The 23,993-nt window shown below is 38.9% G+C and overlaps 2 protein-coding genes across 3 annotated transcripts; both read left to right on the top strand.

Annotated features, from left to right (window-relative positions):
* Nucleotides 1–7,925: 7,925 nt before the first annotated feature.
* Nucleotides 7,926–16,785, top strand: LOC135939463 (proteoglycan 4-like). The gene is made up of 4 exons (XM_065483867.1): nucleotides 7,926–8,088; nucleotides 9,827–10,213; nucleotides 13,376–15,981; nucleotides 16,228–16,785. The coding sequence occupies exons 1-4, from the start codon at nucleotides 8,058–8,060 to the stop codon at nucleotides 16,453–16,455; spliced, it is 3,252 nt and encodes a 1,083-aa protein (XP_065339939.1). The 5' UTR covers nucleotides 7,926–8,057; the 3' UTR covers nucleotides 16,456–16,785.
* Nucleotides 16,786–19,461: 2,676 nt separating this feature from the next.
* On the top strand, nucleotides 19,462–23,484 carry LOC135939568 (serine/threonine-protein kinase VRK1-like). 2 transcript variants are annotated; one of them, XM_065484028.1, is made up of 12 exons: nucleotides 19,462–19,604; nucleotides 19,833–20,006; nucleotides 20,176–20,225; nucleotides 20,309–20,378; nucleotides 20,431–20,624; nucleotides 20,678–20,897; nucleotides 20,962–21,156; nucleotides 21,208–21,465; nucleotides 21,930–22,019; nucleotides 22,080–22,187; nucleotides 22,967–23,113; nucleotides 23,168–23,484. In XM_065484028.1, the coding sequence occupies exons 2-12, from the start codon at nucleotides 19,838–19,840 to the stop codon at nucleotides 23,290–23,292; spliced, it is 1,626 nt and encodes a 541-aa protein (XP_065340100.1). In that variant the 5' UTR covers nucleotides 19,462–19,604; nucleotides 19,833–19,837; the 3' UTR covers nucleotides 23,293–23,484. The 2 variants fall into 2 exon arrangements, with proteins under 2 accessions (XP_065340100.1, XP_065340101.1); XM_065484029.1 differs by lacking the exon at nucleotides 19,462–19,604 and adding an exon at nucleotides 19,672–19,694.
* The last annotated feature ends 509 nt before the right edge of the window (nucleotides 23,485–23,993 follow it).

Genomic DNA, 23,993 nt, shown 5'->3' with positions numbered 1-23,993 from the left:
GGTCGGAATTGGATTGTAATTGACGGTCAGGCGAAACCGACTTCTTGGGCAGAGGCTAATCTGGATGTTATCTATGCTCTCGATTTAATAGTCTCATACCCACTATAGTATAATAGTTGTTTACTTTCAATTTTTTATAGCTTTGGAAAGGAAAAAATACAAAAGCAATGTTGATTCATAATGAACAATTCATTTCTTTTCCTCTCTGTCTGACCCTTCATAATATATAGTCCTTGATTTCATTTCTTAGAATAGAGATGAGAAAACAATGAAACCTTAATAAAGAGCGCCTTAACCGCGTATCATTTTATATGTTTTTTCGTAAAACATTCACAACAGTTCCGCAGCGTAAAAAACCGACATAAACCATAAAATCGGGCAATAAATGTTCTCAATTAGTTTAAATATGTATTTAACTTCTGTAAAATGAGCAATTGTGTGAATTCAGGTCAGAATAAACATTTTGCTGTTTGATGGACCCAATGCCTTGGAGTCCAATGAAATTAAATTTTGACCCAAGATCATTTAGGCTTGGCTGACTGAGATGACGGCGGTCATTTTTATAGATGAGGTCATTTGGTTTTCGGCAATTTACTGGCATGATGCAATCCTCACGTTTGATTAATTATCCACGTGCTATGAACGGTTAGTTCTAATGAGTAAATCGCGCTGATTGCTCATTACTATTCAAAATAGCACACAAGTGAGCCACGGACACATTTAACTTGCTTGCTAATTGACCAGGCCGTGTATGGGCAAGTTAAAAGCAATTAAATATTATATGCAAATAAAAATATTGTGACTTGCTAAAATTAAAACAATAAAAATTAGTAGTTGATGAATTTCTCTGGTGATGTTGGTGCAATATTTTTTTTCAAACGACCTTAAGCCGTGATCAATTAATTAAGATGACGAATTTCGACAAATCGACAAAACACTTAATTAAAATACATTCTTACAAGTATGGAACTTGTCAAATGACATCGTAAACTCCAAAAATGGATGACTGCATATAAATTACCATGCAAATGCGTTCTGTGAAAATTTTAATCGCTTATCACGTTCAATTTCGTAATTGCAAAAAATGTTTTAAACGATTTCGCGACATATGCAAGTGCCATTCTCCCAATTACACCGTGATTCAGCCTTGTCTGGTTTAAGTTCATTTAGTTTTCACAACCGCTAAATTTAACGAGCACACTGCACGAAAAAGGCGCATGTAAACAAATCTGTTATATATCTCAGACCGTGCGTTACATAACAAGCAAAAGGGGCCGAATGCCCACAAATCTTGAGAGTCACTTGTCGCCATTAATGCCATCGTCGCAATCATGAGCGTCAACTCATCATTGATGGTCAAACCAGTTTCATCCGATGAGACTCTTTAAAGGTGGCAAGAGCATTTTAGTCAAACAGACACCACCTGGTGCATGTACATTTCATTTTCGCCTTGTAAACCGATGAAATATTTACATATAAATTTATCTCTTGATCGAAACTCGTTCAAGTGCAAATTATTGTCAGTCACAGGGAACTAGTTACGGAGAGATGGAGTTCATTGCAAGAACGGGGAAATTATTCATTTGCTCTCATTTATATATTGGTTATAAATTAATTAATTGCCATTAAGGATTCCAACAAAATCTTCGTATTAAATAATAGGTTTCTCCAATTTCTCATCATAATTACTTAATCAAATTTTGGTTTAGTTTGATTAATACTCTTGTTTAAATTTTGTATTGTTGTTTTTTCCCAACCTATAACAAAAGTACATTAGCCAAAAAAGAAAATAAAATGTCAGGTGAAGAAATCTAGCTTAAAACCAATCAATAAGACAGCCACAAAGTCAAAATAAATTTAATATTACAATGGTTTTTCCCGGAAAAATTTAACATTAAGTATTTAACGATAAATAGAAGGCTTATTGGTTGAAAAATAATAAAAAAGAAAACAGCATTTTAGTTCCCAATTTGGTTTTGCCATGAACTGAAGATTTCAAAGAATGATCTCGAGAAATAGAAGCACCGATTAAAATGCGCGACCCGTATGTGAATAATAGCCGTTCTGAATACTTGCGAGGACTATGTCTCGCACACACGCAGCGATTAGGTAACCAGGCCAGTCGCATGTTTTGCGTCCTTTCCATAGAGCATCACCGCGAGCGGCGTCCCTGCTCGCTCGGTCCATCTAGAACACACAAACACGCCGCCCAAGTGCTGTGGCGAAAGGTCAGTCCGCTGCCGCCGTTCTTGGCGTAATATATTGGTCAGCTATTCATTATCCCGGACCAGAGTAGAGTGGGACTCCGCTGCTCAGTGCTCACTCTTCCTTAAGGTCACCGGGCAGCATCCTCGCGCCGCGCGTTCATCTATCTCATCAGTGAAAGTGCCGCAGAGGACACACGCGCGCGCTCAAAAAAATATTGTTACATACTCGTTGCGACTGAACGAATCAAACAGGATTACGAGAAATAATGTGTGTCTGATGATAGTCGCCATGTTTAATCTGAAACTAAATAGCGGAAAAATGTAAACAATAATGATTCAATTGATTGCAATTGTATACCAAGGCCTACCACACAAGTCTAGTGTCACATCCATTGATTCGCTAATTACAACTATGATGCTGCTGCTGCTGCTGCTTCGTTCCCACCAACTTAACAATTTATAATGTGGTATTGGTACGTTTTCCTATATAGTTACTATTTTTCAGGGACAAGATGAGGAAAATAATATTCCTGGAAAATTACAATTCATTGCAAATTAGCAGGAAGTACACATTTCTTCATGACTCCATCATGTGCAAATTTGCATTAAATTAAATCGGAAGGGGGTTTTAACCGCAATTTTACTTTCAAGACATAGAAGATTAATTACGATTAAATCCCCTGAATTATAATACTGCAAGCGAGTTTCGAACGCTAAAAATTTTTTGAAAAAGATTTAACTCTCTGAGTCAGCTAAATATTCGGATATGGTGAGGCTCCCCTTAATACAACATTTTAGCAAAATACACGATATTATCGCCCATGTCGCAGAGAAAAGCTGCTCGTTGTGACACTCGCGCTTTCTTATGAATCTTATGATGCGCCTGGCATTTTCCGTGTCACAAATATCTGGTGAGAGAGAATAGAGGAAGTATTTATTGAGATGTGTGACAAAGTGATATTTGAAATGTGCGGGAAACTGGTTTTCTTCAAATTTTATGTGGTTTGTCTCTTGCTTGTTGAGGAGTTAGCTACTTTCCAAAGGCTTTCTGCTATCTCATTCGACAAGAGATTTCCTGTAATCATTATTGACAGCCAAAAATACCGTGTGATTGAGTAATAAAAACGTCAAACTGATTGATTAACAAAAACAATAGATGCCACATTAGTTTTGTAGAAGTCGAAAATCACAAATGACCAGGAATTAATTTATAAGATAAAATTGATAAATTAATATTTTTTTATTGATTCCTTATTTAAAATTTTGAAGTGAAAATGTAACAAATTCAACCATATGATAAAATCCATCATGCAGGTGTTTGGGCTAACTCTCATCTTTATTTGACATCTATCTTACAACTTTTAATGGTTTGTTGGAATTGATGCGGCCTAAATTCCAAATAAGGCAAAATATTTTTCTGGCCCACCACAAGGCAATGTTAGCATTTATATAATTCATCTAATAATGTGCAGCTGTGTTTTTCTTTCGCAAAAAATGCAATTAAATGCAGCGCGTAATTAAATAGATATTGAGCAAAGTCATAAACCTAGATTTAATGAAGTGAGCTTCTCAAGCGTTCCTCCTCTGTAGGTTAGATAATACTAATCTTGGAAGGCATTTTTACACAGCTTGTTAACAATAAAGCAATTCACCTTACTGACAGCTCATTACTGACATAAACGCTTTTCAGCATCGCGCTACAACGTTAAGTGAGTGCGGCAGATGAGTCCGCGAACGCACGCGCGTGGGTTTCACAAGAGAGAAGAAAAGATACTAAATGTTGGCTTCCTTTATGCTCAGGAATCCGCAGAGTTATTGACTTTGCAGCAGGCTTCTATCAATAAAAAGCCCAAAATTTTATTACACATGTACACCGCAGGTGAAAGAGAATGCTACTTAAAATTTCCGCCTTGTTGCAAATTTCTTCAAACAAATGATGGTTTTTCGTCACAAGTACCATCACTGGAATTTGCATAGACACCCATTGAGAAGAAACCATGCGCGAAATTTCAAGTGGCCGAAAACGAACACACAATTGTTGTTGCGAAATGTGTTTGTCAAAATCACACTGCCTGGTGGCTCGCTCATTGAAATCACCTGCGCGTGGCGCGGAGACAGGGAAAGATGTGTGTGCATTTATTAATCGGCGCTGAACAATCCGCACTTGCAACACTCCGCAATTTATGTAAATGTGTTGTTTACACGCGCCAATCTCCATTGTACTTTGTGCATAATCAATTTTGAATGGGAGACGTGAACGAGAGTGCCATCTTCCTCGACTTTGCCCGCGTGTGTGTAATAAATTGACCCATGCAGAGAGGAAAGCGCATTCCAGCCCAGAAGGTGAGGACGAATGACGGCCACTGAAGTATGACACGGCAGGCGAGTGTATACGTTTCAAGCTAATTGCCTTGGATTGGTGAAGATGCAGCCGTTCATGCAAATCACTATGATACGATCAATGGCAAATTTAATAGCTTCAATCAGCATTACTGTAATGCAATATTTGATTCCTTGGTTAAGATTTATAAATCAAGAGTATAGCATTATGATTATAAATAGGCATTAAAAATAGCACTCTCACATTCTATTAATTTCAACTTTCCTCGAAAAATTAACTGGATTTTTCGCATAAGATATGAAATTTGATTTGTAGATTTTGTATTGGAAATTTAACAGCCTTCTATTAGTAGTCAAAAAATTTGTTGAATCAAATAGAAATAAAAAAAATCCTAGAAAATTAGATAAGTATATTATTTTTCGGAAAGCTCAAATTTTGTGATTAAATGAGAATGGTGTTTTCAAAAGTAAAAGTACACAGACTCGTTTTATTGATTTGTTTGGTTATTCTTTGTTATAACTCACCTGTATTTTAAATTTTCGTTCCGAAAAAATGAAATGAAATTTCCCTGACAATCTATATGTAAAACATTTTTTAACTTCTGAATAAAAATTATCTCTATTCAGACTGTTAGAATGCAGCACAAAGTAAAATAGCGTACACTTCTTAGAAAAGAGCTAAATGAATTAGAATACCTTACCCTTTCAGCTCATCAGTAGGAAGGCTGACAAGAGTTTCATTTCTGTGCCATTCTATAGCGTCCAGCTTTTTGCTTTCAAGATCTCAATATGGAGACTCTTCTTGCGCAATTTCTGCGTTTGAGACGAGAGCAGAGAGGCGCACATAATCGTGCTGCTGGCCACGAGATGTGTTATTATAATTTCGTCCTCCAGTCGATTTCGGTTGAGAAATAAACTCGCCGTTGAAATGAACGTGATTCTCACCATCTCGTATTGATTGGTCCGCAATCAAAATATTTTCACAATGACGAGGCACATTATCCGTCAAAAAAAAAGATAACGCGTTACCGCAGAAGAGTATTGTATATTATATATTATGGTGGTTACAATTGCAGCCTAGCAGACGAGAGTGCAAATGCAAAAAGAGCAACCTTTCTCACTGAAGCAATTAGCGTGCTGGACACTTTCCTTGATGACCCTACGACAATGAGGGTATTTCTCAAGGTTATGTAACAGACCGGTCAGGATTTCATGAATGAGCGAGAGCTTGGGAGTCATGCTGTAGATGCTGTAGATCATGCATGGAATACGATTCACACAATTGTGACTAAGTGATTACAACTGTGAAATTTTTCTCATAGGTGAGCAAGTAATGCAATTCTGTTAAATGTTCACATAGGTACTTAAATAATAAATGATATGAGCTGTCAGTAGAGAGGAGAACCATTCTGCTGATTTATTTTTAGTTGATTTTTAATTTCACTCATTTGATACAAAAAATGTTGATCCGCGGTGAATTGCTCGTGAAAGTTTTCAATATTTTGTATGTTTCTGATTTTTTATTCCATTAATTTCAAACAATTTATATAAATAATGTTAAGAGTAATTCATTTCATGGGCGAACATGATATGTGTTACATCATATGGCGCTCTCATTTCGTCTTGAATATATCATTATGTTTTTTTCAGCTGGCGCTGAACCCCATCTTTCACATAATACAAATTCATAAATGCCATAATGCAGACCAATTATGGTTGATTTGAGCTCGGGGAATGTTACAAGCTTCGCGGTGTGCATGTGCACAATTGACTTTGAGGAAACGAAATGATTTCTATCGGGACCAAACGCTTCGCATGCGGATAATTGAGAGAGTTGCCGAGATGCGGCCGAAGAAAGGTTAATGCTGGTTATGGTTGAATCTCATCTCGAGAATATTCCCGCCTTCCTAGATTTATTCGCGGCGCACCGACGGATTTATGACTACCAAATTCCTGCTCTCTCGCGCTTGCTCTCCGCCGCATTTTCTAATATCGCACGCAGCAGGTTTTTTGTCGCCTCTTTTTTGAGGGAAAGTGAACATTACGCAGAAATGCGAGATGCGCCTTGAGAGCGGAGGATAAAAAATCCGCTGCTCGCAGACGAGCATTAAATCGTCAACTTTATTGTCTATTTCTTAGGAAATAATGATGCACGGCCTGTATCGTTTAAGGCCAGTGTGTATCTTTTGTCGAGATAATTTCGTAATATATTACTAGCTTGGGTGACTTTCCTCGAAATGGTGTGAATTCTACGCCTTTGCGTGCGTCACTTACGCAGCCAGACGAATTGCGTGGCGATTGATCCTTCAGCGTGAGTCGACTCTGTTATCGCGTCATCTTTGCGCCAATTCAATCTCTTCAAACTGCGTTTGTTGCACAACTTTAAATCGTTTAAAGCCATTCATGACGAGAAAATTTGGCCGTCAATTCAAAATGATGGCCAGATTTAGAAATGAGCTATTTCCTGGTGTAATTATCTCTTTTACTTTCATCAACGACTAGTCAGAGGAAATCCCTTGCTACTCAAGTGGCTGTAGAATACTAATGAGTAAATTTTTGTGCTAGAGCATTTATAATTATTCGTCGAGACCGTGGACAGCAATACTAAATAGGTAAAATTACCACTTTAGGAAATCTAACCAAAATGATTCCAAATAGCAAAATATTGAATACAAAAACGTAAAATTTGCCGTGATTGAACATATCATTTCACAGTTGATTAATTCGCTTTCGACGGTAAACATGATAAATAATTAAGACATATCTGGATACCTGTCGGGAAACTAGTGGCTTACGTTTGCGTGAAAATGCTGTTGACGCTGGCGCGTCAAACAAGCATCCACACAACAGTAAACGGCTGTTTTGTCTGCCGCTCTATGGAGCTAAAGGCTATACGCTGATAATGGAAACTAATTACGCGCACCATAATAAAGGGTTTGCCTCTGCTGCCTGCATAATTGCCAACAATCAATACAAATGCAGCGGCTCTCCGCGGAAAGAGGAGGCGTCTGCCACCTTGAATTGTGGATTCTCGCATACGGCGGAGAAAAAAAATCAAAGGTTAATTTCCGACCCACACGAGCCCTGTAATTAATCTCAGACGAGCAGAAATAAATTAGATGCATGGTTTAATTTATTTGCTGCTAATCTTTTCTGAAATTCTATGACACCAAGTCAGGGCCAGCGCTGAAACCGATCGCTTTTCGGATCATGATCGTCCGTGAATGAAGCATTCTACATTCCGTGATGCAATATGGCTAATAAACGCACAATCCCGGCAGCATCAGAAGCATCTTTGGCGGAGAAAAATAAGAGAGGGACCTAAGGTGAGGAGTGCCGCGACTGCTTCTGCGGCGGATCGTCTCGCTCTCCCCGACGTATAAAAGGTGGATCTGCCACCGCGGGCGAGTTTTTCTCATAGCGCACTCAGGAGGCTGCAATGTCAGTGTAGAGTGGTCTCTGCGGGCATAGGTTTTCAATCAACGAACAGTGTTTGCTGCTCAGTGCAGGATGTGGAATACTAGATTACCTGTTCTATTCGGTAAGTTTCTTAATATTTTTATCTAATCATTGTTGAATGTTGAGAGATTTAATTTTATTTCAACTTAATAATCCTTAATAATTTAAAAATAAACATCTGAAAATATTAACTATCAAAAAATATACTGGTGTTTGTTTTTTGTAAGGAATAGTTATTATCTGAAAAGTTATTTGAATTTTTTTTACCTGAGTACCTGCTCCTAAACATAAATAATAATTGATTTTAAGTACTCATTACATAGGCAAGATTATAATAAAATTAATCAACGTTTGATTGCGGTGAAACACTAATTTAAAATATTATCTGATATGAAAGAAAGATTCAGGAAACACTCTCTGTATTTAAAGTTATTTTTTATTTTATTAACTATAATTTAATAGTTGCTGTGGATAGAAAATAAGCAATTAAAAAGCACGTAATTTACTGTAGGGCTCATTAGCTTTACACAATTCTATCATTAATTTCCTTCTTACGCACGACTTTGCTTGCTCATCCCATGCACGAGAAATTGAGGAAACACGGCACCGAATTGCTGCTCTTTCACTCGCCACCCACAAATCACATGCGTTTCTTTTTCATACAAACGTGCTTTTTTGTTTAATTAAATCCCTTCGCCAGGCTCTTCATGAACAAATCACGACTGCCGCGGTTTGAAAAGCAATTTGAAAATAAAAATCATCCTGTTTACGATGATTGTAAAAGGTTTGCGTAAGAATGGTGCACGTACGGGAGCGGAAAGGAAGCGAAATGAGCAGATGAGACCTTATTAATTCACGGATTAAAGGAGATAAGAACTCGCGGAATAAAAGAGGAAAGTGTTTTTTATCTTCGCCGGCGACAGGTCAGAATGGCAAGCACCTTTCATGCGACCACGTCTACGCGAAAAGCATTTTGTGAAATGTATGGGAGTATGAATTGTAAATGGTTATCAAACTAGCTTTCTTCATCGCGCAATATACATAATATGAGCAGATAAGTTCGGCGCTCTGAAAACGCACTCTCCAGGCCGATTTAAATACAATTCCGCGTGCCGCGCGAGTTTCTCACGCGAGTCGCGTGCGCACCGAAAAAATAAAATACTATAATGTATTTTTTTATAATTGAAGGTTCTCTAAAGATGTGCACCTCTTCCATTACACACGGCTTTACAATGAAAATGCGCAGACTTAATTAATGCCTGAGTCTAATTTTGCATAACGTGTAATATAATGAGCACCATGCGTGCGCAGTGACCTTGTTATAATTCACAAAGTTGGACTTCAAAGCCAAAACCCTGTCTTTGTTTGCCTGTCCATTGCGTAATAAAAGTCATAAATCTTAAAAAAAACCTTTGCTATGGAGTTAAAAAATGTGAATTTTCTTCAATATATTTGTTAAAAATGAACCTAAAAATGTGCCAGTGGAAAAATTTATTATATATTCAATAAAATCTCAATCCTTATTCTTTTATCAATAATATTCTTTTTATTGTGGTCATTTTCAAGTCCAAACCAACTTTTGTTAAAAATATCATAATTTTGGTGGTTAAAATGTTCCTGTTTTGTTTCAAAATAAAATTCATAACTTCTCTTAATGTAACATTTTTTCTGTGAAAAATTTGGGTGTTTAAAAAGCTTTTCAATTTAAAGGTTGTAAAGAATAATAGGAAAAATCTCATCTAAAAATTCTAGGATATCAATGACGAGCTATTATATCGCAAGCATCCATCTCGTTTTCACACATGCTGATTATTTTACAGGTCTTGTGGCCTTAGCAGTATTTGCCAATGGCCAGCAAGCTTACAATTACCAGCCGCCCCAGCAGCAACAAAGCCGCGACAATTCACAGTACCTTCCCCCTGAACAAGCTCAGGATGCCGCTGCAAATCAGGGCTCCGCAAACCAGTACCTGCCTCCCGATGAGGACCGCAACCTGCTATCTGATGCCAATGAAGGCTCGCAGCAGATCATTGGTCTTGAGCAACCCGAACAGACGGAGGAGCACCACCACCACCACGATGGGGACCACCACGATCACCACGAACACTGGGATCTCAGGGAGTCTATTCCCGGAGAACCTGGTGAGGATTACCCTTTGCACCACTCGCCCCCAGATACAGGATTCTCTTGCAGTGGAAGATTAGTCGGTAAGTGTATTAATTTATTTTATCAATTTTTATTTTGCAATGGCACACTTTTTAAATTTATTTAACATTCTAAAATATGAAAGCTAGATTTGCATATAAGTGCTACTTAGAGTTGCCTCAAACGAGTTTTAAGGGTGTTAAGTGCAAAGTGTGTGAAATCAAGTGAGTATAGTCTCGCCCGCTTGTGCGTTTAGTGAGAACTTTCATTGTGCTCGGGCAAGATGTTCTCTATAAAATTCGCGAGTCGATAGAGAGCTCAGTGTGATACATGGCAAATATTTGTCCGCAGGCGATGTAAGGGTTCCTTATACGCTTGTTGGACTTGGAGAGAAAGTGATACATTTGCAAACAATCGTGAAGTGGCGGCGGCTTCTAAAAATACATATATTTGCAGCGAATAGCAAGTAGTAAAGTATGGGAGATAACCTCGGCGCGTGGAAGGTCAAAGTGAGCCACTGCTTCCCTTAGATTAGAAAATCAGCAGCACCTTAAAAGAGGCTCTCTGAGCACATTCCTATGCAGAATGCCGTCATTCCAGGTCAAGAGTTTTTACCTTCAAATTGCCGCGGGGTTAGAGTTGCGGGTGAAATTATTTTAAACCTTTGTACCTTCTTTATACATTGTACGCGCTTGATTACTTCTCTCAATGAAGGCCTCTGTGGTCAAGTGATCAATGTGTAGTTAGTTGTTGTTATTGACACGGTTTCATGTTGTGCTAAATTTGGAAAAATTGTTGCCTAAAAAGCTCCTTTTCTTTTCAATTACCGCATGCACGTAAAGTGTGGGCGCTAAATATAGGTGTCAAAACACGAGTTAAATTTCGCTGTCTAGCATATCTGCCGCACAAGAAGTTAGAAAGTAAAAGGCCCACTCCCTGATTCCGATGTGCGTGTGTGACCTTTGACTCTGAACGCCTCGCCGCAAAGAAACTACTTTAATGGTATCGAAATTGAGAAGGCTCTTTTCCAGCGAATTTACACCTCTGTGCGTTAGAACACCCGAACGATAAATCTGTCGTTTTATTATTTGATGTAAATGTCAAAGTCAGCACCTCTCGAGCAATAAAATCCGCGAGAAATTTGCATTTTTGGTCATTGTGGTGCACCAGCACTTTTCGCTGAATGACGCGCGGTCCTTTTCAAGTGATTCATCTGCGAGATAAATTCTTGTCACAGGCAAGTTAATAAAACACACAGACTTTTACAAAAGCATGTGAACACACTCTTTAATAATGTTGTCTTGTGAAATGTATCATAACTTGGAAATTACTCTTTGGCTTTCTTTACAAGAAAGTCTGGGCGTGTTTCCCCTTTTACAGAGAGAGGCATTTTGCAATTTTTAGCTCATCATTTTATTGGAAGAACTATTTAATTTAAATTAATTTAAAACTATGCAGATGCAATCTTTTAAACGATTCGTATCTTCTTTATATAAAAACTAATTAAGTTTTCAAATTAATTTTTGCTCAAGACGCTTGTTAAAAATTTCGCTGCATATCATAATGCAATACGGTTGATTGAGGCCCCGTGGCGACAAAACCTAAAAAACTTAAGGCCAAAACGGTTGCTCAATGACCGTTAAAGCACTCGATCTATGGCTCTGGAGCGCATCAACTTGCGCAATCGAGAGCAAGATGAGCTGCAAAATTTCCTAGGGCACTTAAAGCTCAGCGGCGAAAGCTGCTGGACCATAATGATTCAAATAAACACCACCAAAATGCTGATTTTATCATCCACTCACACGGTATTTTTTTTTTGGCACGGCAAAAGGCATCGAGTAATTTACCTTGCAGTAGACGCTTTTCAAACTAATTCAATGTGATGCTGGCCGCGCGCGGGTTATCCTGATGGCCGGTTAGACAAGGCCGATACCGCAAGTGTGCAAGTGAAAGTGGTCGCGCGATGGAGAAGACAACTGGTTCGCCCTCGCATTTAGAGCGTCTTCTTATAGGTGTATATGGCCAGGCTTTCACCGACACATGGACAAAAGCGTCTGGCGCGATAATAAATTGCATATATATGTCTTCATTAATTGACTTACGCAACTGTTAATTAGTTGGCTCACTTGATTAAAATTCTACCAATCTTGGAAGCCACCGCTTTTTTGGTTTATCTCCTTCGAACACATAAATAAAAACTAGCGGAGAATTGGTGGCACATTCAATTGTTGAAATATATATATTTACGCGCCAGAAAATTATTTTGAGTAGAAGCCTTTCAATTTGAAAATGTCAATTACCATTTGCAAAAATTATCTCAAAATATATTAATCGTTCAAGCTCAATTAAGAAATGAACGACGTTATTATAAATTAAAAATATTAAATATCAATTTAATGAGGCCATAAAGTCTACTAGCCCCTTAATTTTTATAGTAAATTAGGAAATAATAATAAAAATCTCAAGCTGTTTAGCCTTACAATAACTTTTATGCTCTCAATTATCGTTTTACAGTAACCAATAGTTATTTAAGTGCTAAACAGATATTAAACAAATAAAGGAGCGCACTAAAATGTTGTTGCGCGCTTCACGCCACGTTTTAGAAGGAAAGCAAATTGACCTGTGACCTCAAATATGTATTTAATCAAGTTGAAAAACGTGATCTCTCGCAGCGCCTCATAGGAAGTGATAAATCAAGTGGGAAGAGAGTCGATGCATTCTCCTTGAGCTGATAAAATATTTAACTACCTTATAAATATAAACTCGCGTTTCGGAAGCGTGCTGAATTTGGAAATATTTGGTTTTTGAATGGACCTGACAAGCAGATAAGTCAATCGAGAATGCGGAAAATTACGCAAGAAGAAAAAGTTGTCAAACAAGCGCATCGGACGCGAAATCCGCCAGCGGATGAGCTCCTGACTATTTAAAGCACGGGCATCCTCGCGGCTAGTCTAACTAACTTGGCAATAACTCACATCAGTCAGAGGGATTAAATGCGTGCCTGCGCATACTTTTAAATTTCTCGTCTCGCCGCTTTCTCCGCGCAAAATAAGACAAAATTATTCAGCTGGCAATATAAACTTAAATATTTGTCCAGCAATGAAATTTGTGCGTTAGTTTTGCAAATACTCGATTCGCGATTAGTATAAAATAATATTTTTAAAATTGCTAGTGAAATAGAATGAAACTAGAAAAGAGTTAGTTATATTCTTTTTTTATTTCAGGTTACTACGCTGATGTCCAAGCGGGCTGCCAAGCATTCCACGTTTGCAACGGTGACGACTCTCCACCACAATCTTTCCTCTGTCCCAACGGTACGATCTTCAACCAAGAGGTTTTTTCCTGCGAGTGGTGGAACAACGTTGATTGTGCTGCTTCCGAGTCTCACTACGAGAAAAATAGCCAAATTGGCGTTGTGATTCCTTACAAAGGCGAACGCATCCCTGTGCTTCGAGTGCCGAGCAACTTGGAAAACGCTGAAAATGATATCAACTTCCAGCCAGCATCAAGTAATGAGGACGAAAGCCGTTTATACCTGCCACCAACCTCGACATTGCCCCCAACCACGACCCGTCGTCCTCCTCCTTCGAGCACATATCTTCCACCCCCAACGACAACTCGTCGACCCCCGCCTACCACGTCCCGACCAACTTTCAGACCAATTGTGGTGGCTGAATTGCCAACCAACGAAATTCAGCAATCTAATGTGAATAATAATTTCCAAGGATACGATTATCCCAAACCAACCACCGCGCAGCGACCTATCTCGGCAGGTCCTTCCAACAACCTTCCTTCGTTCAGCGAAACCGATGGATACAACTACCCAAAACCTGACGTTGGACTGCCGGTGCCAACTTACCGGCCAGTTACAACCACCACCACTCGCCGTCCCGTTACGACCACTCGTCGTCCGGTTACTACAACCACCCGTCGACCAACAACCACAAGGAGGCCTACTACAACTTACAGACCGATCAACACAGGTCAGTCTAACCAAGTACCTTCATTCGGTGAAACTGAAGGCTACAATTACCCAAAACCCTCCGTTGGTCTTCCCATTCCCACAAGGCGGCCAGTTACCACCACTCGACAGCCAATTGCGCCCGGACCATCCAATCAACTACCTTCCTTTAGCGAAACCGACGGATACAGTTATCCGAAACCATCCGTCGGATTGCCGCTTCCTACGACCACCAGGAAACCTATAACTACCACTAGAGCTCCAGTAACAACTACCAGGGCGCCACCGACTACCACAAGGCGACCCACGACAACACAAGTTATTGTTACGATTGCTCCTGGCGCATCTGATTCCAATCAAAATTTCCAAGGCTATAATTATCCTAAACCCTCAGTAGCATTTCCTTTGCCCACTACAACGAGGGCACCTGTCACAACCACAAGGGCACCTATTACAACCACAAGGGCACCTGTGACCACCACTAGACGACCCGTTACTTTTATTACCTCAACAATATCCTCTGGCGAATCAAATTCTAATCAAAATTTCCAAGGTTATGACTACCCAAAACCCTCAGTAGCTTTCCCCGTGCCTACAACTAGTAGAGCTCCTGTGACAACCACAAGGGCTCCTGTGACAACCACAAGGGCTCCTGTGACAACCACAAGGGCTCCTGTGACAACCACAAGGCGACCCACTACTATTTACACGCAACCTCCAATTATCGATTCAGGCGAATCAAATTCCAACCAAAATTTCCAAGGCTATGACTACCCAAAACCTTCAGTAGCTTTCCCCGTGCCTACAACTAGTAGAGCTCCTGTGACAACCACAAGGGCACCTGTGACAACCACAAGGCGGCCTACTACTATTTACACACAACCTCCAATTATCGATTCAGGCGAATCAAATTCCAACCAAAATGCCCAAGGTTATAACTATCCAAAGCCCTCTGTGGCATTCCCTCTACCAACAACAACCCTGCAGCCTGTGCCCACTACCACCACCACCACCACCACTCGCCGACCTGTCATTTCTACATCCCAGAGACCAGCCATTGCTGAAACTAGTGGATATACTTACCCAAAGCCATCAATTCCTTTTGAGCTCCCGGCAACTACCCAAAAACCAGACTCCTCAGAGCTCAGTGATTCAGCAGCTGTCGGTGGATACAGTTACCCTAGCCCCTCTATTCCGTTTGAACTTCCCACTACCACCAGACAACCTATTACTGTCACACAAGGGCAGCAATTCGCAGCAGATTCTGATGATTTCTCCATTGCCAGCACCTCTCAACCTTCGTCAGCTGCAACTGTAGGTGGCTACGAGTATCCTAAACCCAGAATACCCTTCGAGCTTCCCTCAAGACCCTCACTGCCCTTGACAGCTCCCTCAGAAAACGAAGGCTTCAGCCTGCCTTCACCTGGTTCCCCATTCAGCATTTACCAAAGAAACCAGCAACCGCCGGCGAGCAACGCCAATCTGATCAACCAAGAGTACCAAAGCGCCTCTGCCTATCCTCCTTGCATCCACACCCAACAGCAGCAAAATGCCGATTTGACCATTGTCCCTGATTCAGAGCCAACCGTTTTAAAGCAAATTCTTCCACCAGTAGGCGATAACGGCGAAGGCTCAGCCGTGGTGAACGCACCGTTTAGTTTGGACGGCTATGACGTGCGCAAACCTAGTATTGCATTCGTAACTGGAACGAAAAAGCCGCTGAAGAACGAGGTACTGGCGCCATTCGACCCGGAGGAAGCTATTGGAGCGAACAGGGAATTGAGCGGAGCACAGGACTTCCAAATAAGCCACCAGTACCAGCAGCCTTTTATCGATGGATTTAATGTTGCCCAACAGCAGCAGCATAGAGTGAGTTTCCTTATCATATAAATGTATGCAACCTGAAGCGCGCGCGTGTTAAGCAGGTTGCAAATATAATTAATTTTGCTAGTTACGATACGACTGAATTGTTTTAAAAATCAAAATTAAATTTAAAAAATACACATAATATTATGTCTAGTGGACGTGGCTCAAATTGCAACAAAAGAAGCCTATTAAATAAACTTATTTATCAAAATGCTTTTACAATAAATGTGTTTCTTATTTTAATTTCAGAGTGCCTCGTTTGGCCGCCAGCTATCAGAGCAGTCAAGTTTCAACAGTCAAACTAGTAATGGAATCGTGGAAAGCCAAAGAAGCCGTCAGGTTGCAAACCATGTTCTTGAGATCATTCCTTCCATTTCTTACTCGTATCAGCTTGAAAACAAAGATGTGAAACAGGATTTCAAACCTGCAGCAGCTCCTTCGGCTTTCAAACGGTCGAAGAATCAAGCCATTTATTAAAAAATAGAATGATATGTCGGTATACATAATGTAAAAATGTGATGGGACTTTATATTTGGCAGTTTTTTATTACAGACAACAGAAAGTCTGTAAGACAAAAATATAGGACTAATGCACTACTGTAGTAATTTATAACCAAGTGACCATAAATAACTTGTGCACGCTGCTGTTGATTTTTGTTGAAAAATATCAAATTGAAAGTTTGCTGGATTTTAGATTGAGACGTCCTTGTTGGCTGTCAATTTCTAATTTCTGCATTGATGCTCGTCATATTGTAAATCATGTCAATATTTTGTGTAAATGTGAATAATCACTTTTTTATGAACCACACCCTAACCTTGTTTCATTTTACGCTTTTTATCTATAGCATATTTTATGAAAACCTCTGAAAAATTGCTCATCTTTGAGCCTGGCAGTTGGTACTCAGCACTTACCCCACAAATGATCTAAAAATAGAGCGAAATACGAAAGAGATCAGAGCGTATATGTAGTGTTCGATATTTCAAATTAAAAATCAATATCATCTCTTGTTCAGCAAAGAACATGAACATGAAGGACTTGCTGATCTGCTGAAATTACCATTGATTTTTTCATTTGCGCTGGTTGTCTCTGCTAAAATATAATTAATGAAGGTGCATGCAAATGCACAACCGCTCCAGTAACGGTGTAGGTTACCTGGTGTGAAGCTGGTGCTCATGGAAATGTCTTCATTTTACTTTAAGTTTGCTCTTCTGCTGTTGTTGGGAATTATATTGGTAAAAATAGCGATTGTGTACAGTGTATTATGTCTTAACGTTTTTCAATACGCATCTGACACTATCTTGTATGATTTCTAGGTCTTGGAATCAGATGCTCAAAGAGGTAAATTTAAAAAGGAAAATGTATTAAATTTCTGCTCAGCAAAAAGATAATTTAAATCTTTAGTTCATTAAACATGACAATAATTTTAGCGACAAATAAGAAGGGCGGAAAGACAAAACAACCAAATATTCCTGCAACAACTAAGGCAGCCAAAAGCTCCACTACAACCAGTGGTAAAATTCAAATTGCTTCCAGTACTATTATTATCAATACAATAATTACAACCAAATCTTCGACAACCTCTTCAACAACCACAACTACGATGACGACATCTCTATCATCGGTAACAACTATCTCTACTGCTACTTCTTCGACCACTCTGTTGGCAACAAATAAAAAAGAGCAAGGAGAGAATACACCACCACCAGACTACCCTGACAGTGGAGCATCAATTTTGCCAAACACTATGATTCTTCAACATCTTCTAATTGCATTCCTCCTTCGTAGATTTCAATAGAAAACGATAATTTTTTTTTATTCGTATCTGTAGCATAAAACAAGTTTATCAACATTAAACAAATGTAGTGAGATGATTTGATTAAAATTGCATTTTTTTCTGTGCATTTTAGCCATCCAAATGGTTGGTTGCAGTGAAATAGTAAAACGAAATTACGCACCAGTAAAAATGTATATAATACACCCTTATACATTTGATTTTAACAATATTTAGAAATCCACGAACGCAAATCAACATTTTAATAGCCGTCAAAACGCTCTTAATTAAGTTAAAATTTATCTTTCTTCGGAAAAAAATCTAAAGCAGCTTCACATATCTGAGTGATCAATGAAGTTTTGTTTCACCAGTTTTCTAATTGTGAGAATTGAAGCTTAAATTCCCCAGGGGTCTGGTGCTTGGCCCATTGCTGTTTTCCGTCTTTTTACTCACGACGTGGTATGTATGTGCATCTCTTTAAAAATCGCTGCAATTACCACTTTTATACTGACGATCACATTCAGCTGTGTTAAAGATTTAAGCTGCACGAGATTTAAATTGCTATTTCAAGTATAAATACTAAATAATCTAAATAATTACCCTACTTATATTTTAATCAGGCTAAATTTAATTTCAAATTTCATTTATAGGAAGAATTCACGCACAAAAAAATTAAATTTTGATTTTTAAGATGTTTTTCTGCTGGCCTAGGCTAATATTTATGTTCCCAAAAATCTACAATCTTCCGCCAAATCTATGCCTGAGAATGATTTAATTTTGGAGGAAACGTTCTTTAAACGTTATTAAATCAATTTTTTACTCCTTTTTCTAATGTTTTCTTTGAAATTATTTGTCTGGGTCTATATGGAATGGCAATGCATGAGGCAGAGTTGCATACTCTGCTGAACCATAATAAAGATTATTTTGAAACATAAATATTTTTGGGGTAAAATAAGAATTTTAACGAAATTTCAACATCCAAATTTTGTATTGTATTTAATTACATATGTATATTATTTCAATAAATATATATTCTCACTTTGTTTCTACTTAGGCGTAAAATATTGTTTTAACTAGTTTAAAAAAACCATTAACACCACTGCAAGCGAAATTTTGGCGATGACTTAGATGGGATGATAATAGGAAATAATAAAAATGGGGTTAACAGTAACATAATTATTGCTGCCCATTTCTGACCTTTGCCTGATCTTATTTTAGTTTGTTATATAGTACGGATAGAGGATAGCAGGGACAGAGATCAGGACAGTCGGTCAGAATTTACTGTGCCATGAGAATTGCACTGTCATTGATACTATAACTATTATCTCTATCAAGTGGTAATCTTTGTAATCTTATTGGCTTATTAGGGTGATTATGATATTTTTTATATGAACTCCACGCACGTCTCGTGTTTCCGGTTATATGGAGTTTTTTGTTGTTATATTTTTTAAATTTACTTTACACCTGCCTAACAAAAACTGTAGCTTTTAATCTGCTACCTTTTAATACTCTATCACTCTCAAATACTTGTTCCCTTTTATCGTATTACCTTTTTTAATTCATTTGAGAACAATGGCAGTGACGGTATACAGTATCTCAAAATCATTCACCAATAACGGGACGAGCACGTTCTTCGTCCTGTCTGTATACGCGCGCAAACAAACGAATCGCGTAGCGAAGACAACATGTCTCCCAGCAGTTTGAATTATTCGCGCGATTTCTCAGGCCGTTAGAGTGAAAACACAAAACTTGCATTGATGCACGTCAATTGAATAGTGAAGCCTTTCTCGAATTTTGAGGTGTTTAACGCACTTCAAGGCTTTTGATTTTTCCTTTGTTGCATCATTCAGACACGGTGAGTGTGTTTTTTGAGTCGTCGAGGGAAATAATTTGAAAGTTTCGGCGAAAACCGACCAACTAAACAACGTAGCTCACTCCATTTTTGGTCAGCGGAATTTGCATTACATACCGGACTGAAGCTTGTGAAGCCAATTTGCGTTTCTCCTTTCACGTTGACTTCAATATTCTCGTCTTTCATAGGTGTATGTTCTTACATACTATTTAATTTCTTGCAAATTTGCAGGCACAATGCCGAAAAAAGATGAAAGCAAAGCCAAGCCAAAACTGAAACGGGCTGCCAATGGGTTTGTGATGGCATTGAAAGTGCCACTTGGAGAGGTTCTTACGGACGTTGCTAAGAAGAAGTGGGTTGTGGGCCCACCCATAGGACAGGGTGGTTTTGGTACCATCTACTCAGGTAAATTTATCAATGTTTAATCACTTTTGTTTTGTGTCCCTAAATTTGACAAGGTCAATGATCCTTTCACTTAGGCTGGCACACAGTCATGACCTTGTTCATGTTTCCTTCTTCGCTTAGGCGCAGGAAGGGGATTTCTTTTCTTAACTGCAAAATATTTAATTTCTAGCCCGATCAGTGGATGGAAACTCCAAGGATTACCCCTTTGTTGTTAAAATTGTAAGTTAAATTGTTTTTGCCGTTGAATTCATTGAACACGTTAATATTCATGTTTCGCCGGTGTTGCCATTGTTTGTTTGCAGGAACCTCATGAAAATGGACCTTTGTTTGTTGAGATGCATTTCTACATGAAGTGTGGCAAACCAGAACAGAGTAAGAGCTAGAAAATGTTCCATTGGAGTTGCGACTAATCACAATACTGCAGTTGAGGAATACACGAAACAAAAGAAGCTTCCTTACTTGAATCTCCCTCAGTACCTTGGGTCAGGATCTCACGAAATCAAGGGCATGAAGCACCGCTTTGTGGTTACAAACAAGTTCGGAGAAGACCTTTGGTCCATTTTCAAAGTGAACAAAAAGTTTCCGTTCGGAACTATCCTTCGTATTGCCCAGCAAACAGTGAGTCTAATTAAAATTGAGCGTCCTATTTCTTACCAAGCCTCATAACCTAGCTCCAAGTACTTGAGTACATCCACAGCAAAGATTATGCTCACTGTGACGTGAAAGGTGCCAATTTGTTGGTTGGTAACTCTCCAAGCACAAAGAACCGAGTGTACTTGGTTGACTTTGGCTTGGCTTCGAGATGCACATCTGATGTAGTTTACACAGAGGATGCCAGGAAATCGAATAACGGTACCATTGAGTACCTCAGCAGAGATGCTCACAGAGGGGGTAACAAATTTTAATTTAAATCTGTGGAAAGGTGACTTATTTTTCCTTTTTATGTCAATTCCAGTCGTCACAAAGAGAGGTGACTTGGAAGTGTTGGCCTTCAACATGATCCACTGGCTGTGTTCCACCTTGCCTTGGGAACAAGTTATTGCTATGGATAAGAAAGGGAAAGAAAAGACTGTTGAAGAAATGAAAGTCAAGTTCATGGAGAACATTTCCGAGAGTCTCAGTGAGCTCAAACTGGCTCCTGCCGAGAAAGGTTTATATTGCAGTCTAACAGTATAAGAGGAATGCTAATTGATCATTTCAGCATTTCTAAAGAGGTTCCTGGACAAGGTGAAACACATGGGTCATCTGGACAAACCTGACTACAAGGCTCTCACCAAAATGATTTCTGATGCATTGCACGAGACTGGATTCAAAGACAGTGGACCTCTCATTTTCTCTGCAAGCAAAACTCCTCCTCGAGCTGCGTCGAAGCGTCGTTCTACCAAGAGATCTGTCGAAGAATCAGATGAGGAGATTGCTGAAGCACTTCCACCTAAGAAAAGAGGCAAATCTGCAGAAAGTAAGGGAAAATAAAATAATTTCCTAAAAAACAAATAAGAATTTCAAGGAACTTTGCCAAAGGGAACACACCTTGTTTAGGTTGGAAACTCCCAAAATTGTTTTCAAAAAATTATCTACTATTTTTCTTTTTTTTATGAGAAACAAAATTTTCCGTTTCGATGGAACTTAATATGGAATGTGATCGATATTGAATTTTGTAAGGGAGGTTGCCAAAATTTTTCTCTCGAATTGTGCTCGGCAAAAAACTATACTCATTATTATTCAACTGCTAGGGACTGATTTTTCCCTTTGTTACCAAACGATGTTTTGCTGTCGTTTAGGGAGTGGGGATGTTTGGGACATTGTTGCTCTGCCAATCCGCTATAAAATTACTTTGAATCTAAAATTCTTACCATTTTATCGCATAACAGCAGTTTGCAACAGATGTTCATGTTAGAATTGCTAACGTTTACAATTTTGCAGAACCTGCTGCTAGAAAACCAAGAGGGCGCAGTCGTTCTGAAACACCAGCAAAGCCTGTCGCAGAAAATGTGTTGGCTGTGCATTTAAAAAGTGCGTTTCTGGAATGGACGATGTTAAAATCTAAATATTTATTGAAATTTGATTCCATAGAGTCTGAGAAAACTCCAAAAGGCAGGAAAGCTAGACAGAGCATGAGCTCAGAGGAAGAAAATCTGGTTGAAGGGGTGAAGCCTGAGAAGCCAAAGCCGAAAAGACTGGGTAATTTGATTTTATTTACATAGAGCTGTTTAATTTTAGCGTATTTATATATTAAACAAACTAGTAGTATCAAGGAATGAAGATAATTGCAAATTTTTCAAATTTGATATAACTCAAGGCAGTCATAAAAATGGCTAAATTCAGGAAGATTTTGTCGGTGATTTTACTTTCATTGTAATTGATTTTGATAATTTAAAAATTTGTATGTTAAATTAGCGTTTTGTTCAAAATCATTTAATCTTGTAACTACTATTAAGGCGAGCGCAAGCGAGAAGGAAATAGATAAGTGTCTGTGTGTCCATGCCAGGCTGATCTCCTTTGTTAAGGCGAATTTTGGGGGCAGTCAATCACAATCACAGGCGTCCGCCAACTTATCCCTCCAGTCACTAGAATTTCGAAAAAACTGGCGCTGTTTCGCCTCTGTTGCTGCGAGTGGCGAGGCGATACTTACGTGTTTTTCGCCTGCTTACTCTCCACCTTTCTCACAAACAGCACCATGAACATCTAAATATTTATGTCCTGTGTCCTGGCCACATAATTCACGGTCCTCCATCAACCGCCATGTCTGAGTCAAAAGTGCCAAATCCTATCTTTCGCTTGCCTTGATTACTAAATCATTTTTATTTTAATAAATATACGTATTTGAGATCACTTGTGAAGCTGTTTATAATTTTTAGCCATTAGTGAAAGTAGCTCATTGCACAGCTTAAGTAATAAATGAAATTTTGTTTCATTCATTTACCAACTAAGCCATGCTAATAATACATTTTGCTCCAAAGGGCGCTCTGTGCTTGCCAAAATGGAGGCAGAGAAGGCGGCTGCAGCTGCACTGAAAAACGGGACATCAAATGGTGGTAGTTCATCAGCATCAAGTAAGGATAGTGATACAACTCCAGAGAAGAAGCCCAAAAAGAAAGGGAAGAAGGGTAAACATGCCTTGAATACTCCATTCTAGAATTTAACTGCAATGTTTGCAACAGGTGCCGAGAGGAACAAGGGTACAGGGATTTGGAAACTGTGCCCTACCGTTATGAACAGCAATGTGGAAACGCCAGGCACCTATAGTCCACCCGCCAATGCCCCTAGCAGGTTAAAGAAGAAATAAGCAGAAAAGTGATATTAAATCTTGTGCAGGTAGGGTTTTCCCACTGTCATTCCAAGAGACTCAAAATTTCATCCTAAATCCAAGTGACTTGACGCGGACTGAATGATTTAAAGTATTCTTAAGAAAAATGTGACAAATTAACCAGAACTTATTTGTATGAATTGCCCGTAACAATGTTTCTTTTCAAATGAACCTCCCAAAGAGACAATTTTTATTCATATCTTACATCACTTGGCTTTTGATTAGTCTTCAAATATTAACTTCGCTGCCCAGTAGATGAAATGATGCATTAGTCGCAATAGGTCCTCATTTAGTGAGCAGTATACTTCACTCAAAGGATGGTAGACACAGGCTACGACAATGGATTTGGATCCTAGTTACTCGCCATTTGCAAACAATAGCAAAGTACCTTCGATCAAAGTCTGTTGTCGTATCCTGTGTCTTCCATCCTTACTTCACTCTTCAAGCAGTGCACATCACAATCCATTTTAGTAGTAAAATCCACTCTAAAATAAGAGTATTCTTTGTTTTGGCGAGATTTGCCGTTTGGATGGTGCAAACTACTCAGCGCCATTTTTTGGTTCACGTCGTTTCTTGGTTGCGATTATTAAAGCATTTTATTTTAACAATCTAATATAGAACGATTGTGACTTTGTATTACTTTTTGAAAGGGCCGAAACGGCAGCTAACAAAGTAAGGAA

Source organism: Cloeon dipterum, chromosome 3 (assembly GCF_949628265.1).
Source record: "Cloeon dipterum chromosome 3, ieCloDipt1.1, whole genome shotgun sequence".
Lineage (NCBI taxonomy): Eukaryota > Metazoa > Arthropoda > Insecta > Ephemeroptera > Baetidae > Cloeon > Cloeon dipterum.
This window is presented reverse-complemented; position numbering and strand designations above follow the sequence as displayed.